Genomic DNA, 11,426 nt, shown 5'->3' with positions numbered 1-11,426 from the left:
TTGAAGAAGATAGGGAAAATGCATTCCAGATATGACTTTCTGAGTCACCACAGTGTTCAATTCTTAGGCTGCCAAGACCACAGACGAGACAAGATGAACGAAGAGCCCACATTCACCGGATACCTGTCCACTCTGTTGACAGGTGCTTGGATGCACTTCTCAAATTTTATTTCAAGGCTCTATGGTTTCCATTTTCTTTCCAGTGCCAAATAAACATTCTCCGATAGCAACACGGTTTTGTTTTCGGACAGGCTCTCCAAGAAAACCTGCCAACTTCCTGGGTAATTTAGTGTCAGTGTCTCTCAGTGTATTGAATCCAATGGCAGACCATTCTGCTGCAGGTCTAGATCATGTATATCTTCACAAACTATGCCTCTCCTTTTTCTTTCTCCTCTTAAAGCTCCCAGGGGGGTTTCTAGGATATGAGTGTGTTGCTTGTGCATCATGAGAGGTAGGGTTGGGAGCCCAGAAATCATCTGTGTGGACTTGAGCTTAAATCTCACAGGCAAGATCTGTGGAAATTGCTGGAAGAAGCTAAAAAGAGTCACATCCTTCTTTTCACAGTCCTATCCTCCCTCCTACTTTTGCTTAGGAACTCGCTATACAAGACAAGCAATACCTTGGCTCTCCTATTTCAGACTTGAGATGATGCAAAGGGATCTTTCAGTGGAAGACAGAGAGGAGCAGCTACGGATCTAGTTCCTAGTCATGGGTTTTATGTCCTAAGCATTAATACATGAAAGGCCTGGTACTTGGGTGATGGCCATGAAGTTTTCAGTCATCTTCAGGTCAATCAGTAGATCCAGACTCATGTCCGTACTTCTGTAGTAGATTCCACCTACACACAGCCTACTGTCCCAAAGCTCATCCTGGGCTGGTCCTCATATAGAGAATATGAACACGCCTGCCAGGGCACAACCAGAGAAGAGACATGCAGGCTGAACACCCAACAAAACCTCGTATTTAGTGAATAGCACTGAGTTTTGCTTGGACACCCCAGAAATTTTACCTGCGGTATTTTTTAAAGTAAATTTTATTGAAGTATAGCATACATATCAATTGAATTTTTCTTTTTAATATAACTGTAGTACAGCTCAACAGGTATAAGTTTCAGTTACACTAGATGAGTGAGTCTTAGAGCTCTACACAACATAGTGCCTATATTAACAGTGCAGTATTGTTAACAATGCAGTATTGTGTGCTTCGAAGTTTGTTGAGGGTAGGTCTCCTGTTAAATGTTCATTCTTTTTTGTCGTTGTGAAGCATTAATTTATCATACGATTTGTCCATTTTACAATAAAGATTTGGTGTCTCCCAGTTCTGGAGGGTTTTGATACTTGCATTACATGTAGCTACATCACAAGCATTAAATGCAATAGTCAACCTCACTATTCTAATAGTTGACTTTATATGTTATGGTTCTTTAGTAGTAATAGTAAATATAAATTTATACTGATATTTTTAATAGTGTATATACTAACATATATGTTCATAATATTATATTAAAATATATTTTTGTGTCATCTGTTAGGAAGAGAAGCACATTTATAGAGTTACCCATTCTTTTTTTTTTTTTTTAATTTTAATTCAAGTTAGTTAACATATCGTGTGGTGTAGGTTTCAGGAGTAGAATTTAGTGGTTCATCACTTACAAATAATACCCAGTGCTCATCCCAACAAGTCCCTTCCTTAATGCCCACCACCCATTTAGCCCATCCTGCCCCCCACTAGCCTTCCAGCAACCCTCAGTTTGTTCTCTGTATTTAAGAGTCTCTTACGGTTTGACTTTTTTCTTATTTTTCCTTCCTTTCCCTTATGTTCATCTGTTTTGTTTCTTAAATTTCACGTATGAGTGAAATCATATGAGAGTTAACCATTCTTAATTAGCTTGTATGTTACATTATTTTATAATGTACCTTGATGTGCAGGTTTTTTTTCATGAAGATGTAAAAATACAGATTTTGGAAAACATGACTGATTTTTCACTATTGAAATGAAGGTGCCAATAAAAGATGTCTATATATGCAGTGATTTATTTTGCAAAACTTAAACACAACTTGATCTGTGGGTGTTCAGTTAGTAAACTCATTACCATTAATGAGTAATTAAACATTTCACTGAGTGATTACATACTGAGGTTAGACTCAAAGCATCATGTGCAACTTCCCGTTTAAAAACTTTCAGGAAAATGAACGCTGTAAAACTCACAACATATTAGTCCTTGGAAGTGGACATATCTAGGTATCCACATCCTCTTATGTAATATCTGAGAACAGAACAGCAGCCAGGAAGCAGGAATGCAATCACCTGTTTCAGACACCGAATTCTTCCTGGTTGGTAAAACTGAGTTGTTTCTCACTAGCAAGTATGCTGATTTCTGTCTGTTCCTCTTGTGGAGATGGTAAATGTTTGATAAGACCATACCTCAAAATGTAAAATCAGAATCTCTAACCAAAACGCAGTTTCTGCTGCTTCCTGAGAGATATGATCATGGCTCAGAGAGAAGGAAGAGGGTGTGGGGAGTCAAGTTGACCTCTTCTTACAAGTCGAAAACTATCAACACTTGTATCTGTCATGTGGAAATTATGGCACCCCTAAGCACTGCTACTATAAATGTATTTCTCTGGTTTTGTTTCTCTGTTTTTTCTTTCCTGTTTTACCTAGCAACTGCAGACTTGTCGCTTTCTGAGCTGACTTTGGACGGAGTGATCAGTACAATAGCAGCACAATCTAAAATACAGCGTACCCTAGTCCCACTTCCCCTGACTACTTCTACGAATTTGTCAAATAGCCACTCTGTCTTAGCTTTCTTCGACATAAAGGCAGTTACGTACTGCTGGTTCGCATTGGAAAATTATGTGCACTTGTGAGATTTATTTGAGGAAAAGCACCTTGGAAAATGTAGTGACTTCAACCCTCATTTGTGCTCCTCAGGTACTCTGAAGAAGGGTTTTTTGAGGAAACAGGACAGTCAGGCTACAGTGGTGAGTATAGGCTCTCTTCTTTCTTCTATTATTCTTCTATCTGGACAGTGATATGGCTGTGTGTGTGTGTGTGTGTGTGTGTGTGTGTGTGTGAGAGAGAGAGAGAGAGAGAGTATATATACATGCACACACATATGCACATATAAGAATGCTGACTGCCTTTTAACTGTCTATAAAACACCTATTAGTAGTCACAAGGCAGTCTACGAGGTCCAAAAGATAGAGTAAGCATTGGCTCAGCTGACAGGCTGACTAGTACTCAAAGATTATCTTCTGTTAGTGGTTGTTCAGCTACCAACCACCGTTACAGGAAAAGAGCTCTATAAGATGTGTGTGTTTATGTGTGTGAGTGTGAGTACACACCTCCATGTGCTCACTACCTGACAGAGGATCGTGTACATGACTATGTGATATAGGAGACAGGTTAATTACAGGTGATTGTTTCAGTCTTTCTAAATCAAAATATAAATGTGATTTCTGAAGTAGTGTATGTATAGCCGGGGGGAGTTTTGCAAACATGTGGTGTCTGATGTGATTATGTATTTATAGATGTTCGTGTATATAAATGTGTGTGTGGGTGTGTGTGTGCATGTGTGTGTAAGCCTGTTTTCTGTGACCTTTGCCTTATTCCACAGGGTGCCTCAGCCATGGAACCAGCTTTGAAGATGATTTGACCCTAGGAGCAGAGGGTAAGTGGCACAGCTCTCTGATGTTGGAATCAAAGAAGAGGTTATACATTAGATACTTAAGAAATGAAAGGGTAGAATGCAAAGGGAGAACTGTGGAAAAAAGAAACCCATTCACTGGGGTCTTATCTGTAGGAAAAAAGCAGTCTCGTTACGACGTAAGGTAAAACTCATTAAAGCATCATGTGTCCAGACATACTTCCTCACCAACCTCACATGATGCCTACCAGTCCATCATGAGGGCTTTCATTTGGCTCCTGGGAAGATTACGTATAAAATCACCGTAACATTGGCTGCCCAGACGTCACTGAATCTGTATAGGAAGCGTAAAGCAGACTAAATACTGGGTATAAGAGAGAGATTGCCTGCAAGAAGATGACGGTTTAAATAAAGGAGGGAGGTATTGCAATGTACCGGTGTCTCCCGGGACCTGTAGAGGCTCACACTGTGGGGCAGGAACACTAGCCTAGAAGGCTGAATGATGTTGCCCTCCTCAGGACAGAGAAACTCTGGCCTAGACACCAGTCATCGTTTTTATAAGTTCAGAGGCTTAGGGCCACTTGTTCTCTGCCATGTCTGCCCCCCTTCCAGGTCTATGTTTGATGATCTTTAGATACTCCCATGAAGAGCAGAGTTCATGGGGTTCAGCAAGCCTGTAGTAGTGGCAGAGAGGAATGGAGGGGACTGAGTTTTAAGTTCAGAGAGGCAGCATAGGTGATTTTCATTTTCCCTTCTAACTTTCTTTTTGCCTTTTTGTTCCTTGCCCAGCCACACTGCTGGCCGCCCATGGCAAAGTCTTCTCCAGGTAAGTGCTAGGGTCACCCAGACTGAATGATGTCTCTGTCAGGAGCTACTGAACTAGGGTAGGTGTCAGAGTCAAAGAGATCAAACACAAAGAGCTAAAGGGTCACCATAGAGAGTGAGATTTTCCAACCAGGAATGAGGCCCTAGACTGAGTTTGTGCAGTAGATGGTAGAAGGTACACAGCAGGGGGGTAAATATGCCCAGCAGAGCACGTGTTGGAACTAGGATGTAGACTGCTGACAAGAGTCATGTGACATCAGCTCTTATCCCTGCAGGTGTCTCCTGGAGACAGCCCGGCCCTTCCAGCTACTGGATCTTGGCTGCAGTTTGGCTTCCAGCAGCATGACCAGTGGGACCAACAAGACTAGTTCAAGGTAGATACCAGGTGTGGCAGGGTTGTACGAGTGGGGAAGAGGAGAGGCAGAAGAGAATGGAACCAAGAACCCTTGCCCATTTTTTCTTGGATACCTTACTGGACATTTTATGCAGTCACGTACTTGAGAAGTATGTCCACATTTGCTTCAAGAACAACGGGCAGGGGGCAGTGCAGAGGAATCCATGGCTCAGAGCTGGAATGCTGTGTCAAACAGAGGTGAACTTGTACCCCAGGAGGTGTAGTATGGGTATCACCACAGTTCCTAGACTTATAGCAATTGTTTACGGTAAATGCATTGATTGATTGATTTGTTGATTGAATGAAGCAATTAAATATTGATTCACTCAGGCAATTTTGTATCCCCTTATGCAGATGGGGCAATGACTATGTGAAATTTGAAAAAGTGAAGCAAAGTGCTTACCCCCAGGAGCTCCAGTCAACTAGGGTGAACAAAAGACAAACACAAACAACTTTAAGGTGGAAAGTTATGAAAAACAAAGCAGTGTGATAACAAGTGTTTGGAATTTGGTGTCAAGGTTTGAACTTGAGACCCAGTTCTCAGATTTATTAGCCATGTGCCTATCTTTAGTGATTTGTCCTCACTAAGCCTCTACCCTGGCCACATCCCTCTTCAGTTGAGTCAGAATCTCTGGAGACTCAGATATCTGTACTTTTTTACTGAAATATGCTTGACATACAATATTATATTAGTTTCATGTGTGTAACATAGTGATTCAACACTTCTACACATTACACTGTATAAGATAGGATAAGTGTGGTAACCATCTGTCACCATAACAATGTTGTTACAGTATTACCGACTATATCCCCTATCATGTACTTTTCATCCCCATGACTTATTCATGTGGGATGCATAGTTATTGAGCTCTAGTGGCACCAGCTTGGTGGTACACAGCTTTGGATGTAGAGACATGTTAGTGCCACACTGAGAGAGACAGAGAGAGCTTGATCTTCTGTAATGCAGGGTTTCTGTCCTGAAAAAACTAGTGCTACAAAATCAGGTTTTGAACATTGGTTAATTTTTACCTCAGGGTAAGAATAAAATGAGTTTTGTGTTTCTTTTTTTTTTTTTTTTTTTTGAGTTTTGTGTTTCTTACACACTCAGTGCCTCGTTGCTCGTTGTCCCACACAACCATCAGGGTAAGTTGAGTAGCAAGCCACAAAGCATTTGGCAAAAGCCAGCGAAATCATAGTATGTGCAGGTGGGAACTGACTGATTAATAACCCATAACCATAAGATTTCTTTAAATCTATGATGTTTTCAATTTTTTATATCCCTCTCATAGCAAATTTTCATTCATCTGTGATGTTTAAAGTACTACGATAGAGTCTAATTGGATTTTTAAACCAGGGCTGGATTGTAATTCCCATGTTCAGACCAAAAACGTAGGTTCACGGAAGGGAAAGCTTTCTCAAAGTCAAAATGGAAGCTAGAGAAAGGATCAGGAAGATATGTAAGTCTTTTATTAGATACTCTGGATGACCTTGAAACTCAGAGTTGCCCCTATTTACCGAACCTCCCTCCTTTCAGCATCTCTGAGATTCTGGACAAGGTGCAAGAAGATGCAGAAGACATCCTCTTCAGTCTGGGCTTTGGCCAAGAGGACCACAAGGACAGTTCTCGGATTCCTGCCCGATTTTTCACTACCCCTTCTCAGGCCAAAGGCATTGATTTCCAACTCTTCCTGAAGGCCCAGGTGCGGAGGGTTGAGACGGAGGACCCTTGCCTCATGCTGGCCAGTGAGTGTTACCATAGGCCCGCTCTACTTCGCCGCCATTCACAACAGTGGCTCTAGATGCTACTTCCTCTTGGTCAGTTTCACCGACCCTTTGCTTCTTGTGTCTGTTTCCTTGCTGCTGTTTTCAATGTGGAGAATTTTGATGTATGCCTCTCCCCCTTAAAGAAATAGTCTTGAAGACACTTCATATCACTATTACTTTCTTAGGCCTTCTCTCCTTTAGCTGAATCAAATGAGAACAATGTTTTTACCTCTTATCCCCATTTTTATTTCTCAGTTGGAATGATAGAATGTTCCTCATTTATAGCCACTGGATTAAAATCACTTCCCTTTAGGGCAATTGTTCTCATCAGTTGGAACAATAGAACATGCCTCATTTATAGCCACTGGATTAAAATCACTTCCCTTTAGGGCAATTGTTCTCATCAGTTGGAACAATAGAACGTTCCTCATTTATAGCCACTGTATTAAAATCACTTCCCTTTAGGGCAATTGTTCTCATCAGTTGGAACAATAGAACGTTCCTCATTTATAGCCACTGTATTAAAATCACTTCCCTTTAGGGCAATTGTTCTCAAAGTTAAATATGTTAGATTGTCCAGAGACTTTATAAAACATTCATACTCATAGGCTTTTTTTTTTTTCCACAGAGGGAGAGGCTCAGGAGTATTTATTTTAAACAAGCACACAGGATTCTTATGTGTAATCCTTAGACCACATCCAGGGTAACAATTATTTAAATTGTCCTGATTCCATACTAAGGAAAGATATGAGAGGACTTCTCTAGCTGGATGAGGGATAAAAGACTCTATTTGATTCTTTTTTTAATGTTTATTTATTTCTTTTGAGAGAGAGAGAGAGAGAGACAGCAAGCACAAGCAGGGATGGGGCAGAGAGAGAGAGAGAGAGAGAGAGAGAGAGAGAATCCCAAGCAGGCTCTGTTCTGTCAGAAAGGAGCCTGGCATGGAACTCAGTCTCACAAACCATGAAATCATGACCTGATCCAAAATCAAGAGTCAGACGCTTAACCGGCTGAGCCACCCAGGTGCCCCTCTATTTGACTCTATATGTTAGATTATGTTTCAAATTATATTCTGTGACATCCTCAGCATGATTGTGTTTCTGACAGTGTTGTTTCAGAGTCTTTGCATCAGATTCAACTTGAAATAATCTTGGTAAAATTACATTCCTGAGTTCGACCTGCTGCAACAATGATTTTGAGTTGGAGTATTTTCACAACCTTAGATGATTCTTATGCACACTAAAATTAGAGGATAATTTATTGAATTTATTTTAAGTGCCAAGTACATAATTAGATGTTAAATTCTGGAAGAACAGACTAGAGAAGAGGAACATGATTCTTGCCTTTTGGAAATTTTACACCGTAATAGACGTATGGTTTATCACAGTGCTTTTCAAACACGGATATGCGCATGAATTACCAAAGGAGATTATTAAAATGCTTGAGATACAGTCTGAGGTTCTACATTTATAACGGGTTCCTAAGCAGTGCCCATGCTTCTGGACCAGGGACCACACTTTGTGAAGCAAGGTCTAATAAAATGGTATAGTCCATGAATAGGGGCCCCACATTGGGTGTAGCGTTTACTTTTAAAAAAATGATATAGTCCATCTAAATTTCTGTACCCTAGTCCACTGGCTAGTAATTGCCATTCTTCAAATTTGTCGCTGTCCAGAAGCCTTCTAGAACCCTAAAGTTTTTTTACTAAGAAAATGATGTTGATTTTGTCCTTTTTTGTCATGTTTGTCATCTAAAGCAAACAGTACTAGAAGCCATTGTTTAGAATATACTGACATCCATCAGAAAGGATATGTTAAATCAGGATGCAGAAAAGCTCCTCATCCCATACAGAATTAATTTTTGGGCTGAAGGAAATCATCTATTCAGGATGGTGAATCAAGAAGTCAAGAAAGTGAAGAAGGGGGATCCTGGGTGTGAGAAATCTAAATGGGAGAAACACTGCTGGGAAATATGGCATCTTCTTTCTGAATTTTGAGCCTTGGGAAGGCTATTGAAGGAAGATATACAAGGGATAATTTACTGATGACCCCCAGATTCACCATCTTTAACCCTTGTGCCCAGGCAGGTTTAAGCAGGTGCAAACACTGGCCGTCACTGCTGATGCCTTCTTCTGTCTCTACTCCTATGTGTCTAAGACACCTGTCCAAAAGTTCACACCATCCCACATGTTCTGGAACTGCAACCCTGATGTGCCATCCATCAAGATTCTGGCTCCACAACCTGAACCTCTCTCACCCAGAGACCGCCTCCGGAAAGCCATCTCCAAGATGTGCCTGTATACATGTCCCCGAGATCGGCTATCAGCACCCCATAATATCACAAAAAAGAACAGTTTGGACCAAGTGGTATGGGAAGTGATGGACAGAGTGAAAGGAGATAAACTGGTCTTCCAACAAGACCTTGGGTTTGGGCCAGGCTCAGAGGAAGATCCTGTTCCTCCCACCAGGGACACAAAGCTGCCCACTTCTTCTGGTCCATGTGCCCTTTGCCATAAAGAGGAAACACAGCAGGGGATATCCACAATGCAAACACCATCACAAACTCTGGATTCGAACCCGGAGGCAACCTGTTGCACACATTCTTTGCCCAAAGCAGATCTACAGTGGAGCACAGACCCTGCACAGGTGAAGAGAGAGCTGTGGGGTCTACAGGCCACCAGTAAGGAAGTCCATTTAGCCAAGGATGCAACTTTCTGGAAAAGAAAGAGCAGAGCAAGAAAGAGCCTGTTTCAGGAGAATCCCATGAGCAGGATGGTTAAGTCATTGGACTTGTCCATCATCCAGCAGAGCCAAGAGCGCCCAGCACTGCACCCATCTCTAACCCAGCAGCTGCAGGACACTTGTGACTTGGAGGACATGAGAGGGTTGGGGGCAGGAGAGAGGCTGGCAGAGAAAGGCTTTGTATTCTTGCCATTGGGTAAAGGGAATCCAGGCTCCCTGTCCTTGCCAGATATCCCAATTCTTGAACTACATTCAGAAACTTTTGGGAGTAGGTTAATGGAGAAGGATTAATAGGTGTGATTTCTTAAGAGCATCCAGGTTTCCAGAACTTTTCTAATTCCTCATCTGATCTGATCTTCACTGAAGTTTCTCATCAAGCACACCTGTCTATCATTTGTGGGATCAGCACAAGAGTATAAATAGAGGTCGATTATACACTAAGCTAAACACTATGAAATAAAGTATGTTCTCTTCTACATCAATAAATATGTAACCATAAAGACCTGGAAGTCCAGGTTCAAATTTAAATTCTCAGACTCTTCGGACTTCTGTGCTAGAACACAGCAGTGTGGGCAGAGCCACTCTCTAGTCCTTGGACTGTCACCTTCTCTTCCCACGCCCAGATCTGTCCTAAACCACAAAGACTTTGCTTATAGATGTGTGAGCACCCCAGCCTGCATATCCAAAAGCTACACACCCTCTACTTACAAAAATAGCCATCCGCTGGTCATCACTCATGCCTAGGAGTGCATACGTTAGTCCAGAGGTTAACCTTTTAAGACAACAGATATCAGGCAAAACCAGTGCAATTCCCTGAAGAAGCCTTGAAGCCATCTGAGCACAATATCTGGGCATCCTTTGTAACCGGAACATGTTCTAGAAGGGGTAGTGCAAGATCCAGGTGGGCATATCATGTAGGTCGACCAACTCTTCATCCTGTGGACTCTCAAAAACCTAAGACCTCTCTTGCCTGAGACTATAGACAGTACTGCCATCAAATGCTGAGCTCTCTTGGGAAAGTTCTCAGACCCTTGCCACAAAGAGAAACTGTGATGATTTGTAATATCGTTTGCATGTATGTCACCTCTCACTGGACATAGAGCTGCACCTCAGCTCCTGCGTTCCTCACTACCACATTCCTGCCAAGACAGAAGAATCCAAGTCTCTCAAGTACACTCAGCCTCTTTCCCCTATGGCCACCTGCCATCCAACACCTTTCCCCACTGGCTCTGGGTTCTGCTGGGATCTTGGTTACAGGTGCAAAGCCATAGTGAGGACGAAGAGAGCTGCCGGCCCAACAGTCCCAGACACCCCCACCTGTACCAGATGTGCCGGCAAAGACTCAGGCAGTAAGTGGGTCTCTCCCTCCTCTCTCTCTCTCTCTTTCCCTCCCGCCCTCCCTCAGGCAGTGATTCTCAGACCTGGCTGCATATTGTGATTACCCAGGAAAATTTTGTTAAATACCCATGACGAAGGGTCTCACATCCTGTGATTCTGATTTAATTGACATGGCATGGAAACCAGTGCCTGACCTTTTGTTTTTAAGCCCCTCAGGTGATTCTACTATGGCTGGTTAGATACTTCTTTAGTTCAGTGGTTCTCAGACTTCTGCATCAGAATCACCTGGAGGGCTTGTTGAACTACCAATGTCTGGCCCCAAATCCCAGAGTTTCTGATTGAGTAGCCCTGGACAGGGCCCAAGAATTTGCATTTCTAACAAGTTCCCAGGTGATGCTGATGCCACTGGTCTTATAATCACAGTCTGAGAACTGTTCTGGGGTAAATTCTGTATAACCTTCATATTCCAAATGTAGCCTACAGACTGGCAGCCCTATAGCATCACTTGGGATTTTGTTAGAAATGTAGAATCTCAGACCCCACCCCAGATCTCAGGAATCACAGTTTTATCAAGACCCTTAGGTGGTTTATTTGCATGCTGAAGTTTGAGAAGCATTGCCGGAGTTTTTAACCATAAAGAGCTACGTCCTGGCTCCTGCTTAGGGCTACATTCTAATCAGCCCACATCACCACATGGGGAAGACCCCGTGTATCT

The 11,426-nt window shown here is 42.2% G+C and overlaps 1 protein-coding gene across 1 annotated transcript in view; it reads left to right on the top strand.

Annotated features, from left to right (window-relative positions):
• TESPA1 (thymocyte expressed, positive selection associated 1) overlaps positions 1 to 9,875 on the top strand; it is a 25,029-nt gene extending 15,154 nt beyond the window's left edge. Inside the window, exons 4-9 of the mRNA XM_019835047.3 lie at positions 2,935 to 2,984; positions 3,620 to 3,673; positions 4,439 to 4,475; positions 4,750 to 4,848; positions 6,403 to 6,611; positions 8,715 to 9,875. Coding sequence (XP_019690606.2) covers positions 2,935 to 2,984; positions 3,620 to 3,673; positions 4,439 to 4,475; positions 4,750 to 4,848; positions 6,403 to 6,611; positions 8,715 to 9,664 — 1,399 coding nt within the window. The 3' untranslated portion in view covers positions 9,665 to 9,875. The remainder of the gene's footprint in view (positions 1 to 2,934; positions 2,985 to 3,619; positions 3,674 to 4,438; positions 4,476 to 4,749; positions 4,849 to 6,402; positions 6,612 to 8,714) is intronic.
• Positions 9,876 to 11,426: the final 1,551 nt, after the last annotated feature.

This window comes from Felis catus, chromosome B4, assembly GCF_018350175.1.
Source record: "Felis catus isolate Fca126 chromosome B4, F.catus_Fca126_mat1.0, whole genome shotgun sequence".
NCBI lineage: Eukaryota > Metazoa > Chordata > Mammalia > Carnivora > Felidae > Felis > Felis catus.
Note: the sequence above shows the minus strand (reverse complement) of the source record. Positions and strands in the feature narration are given on the sequence as shown.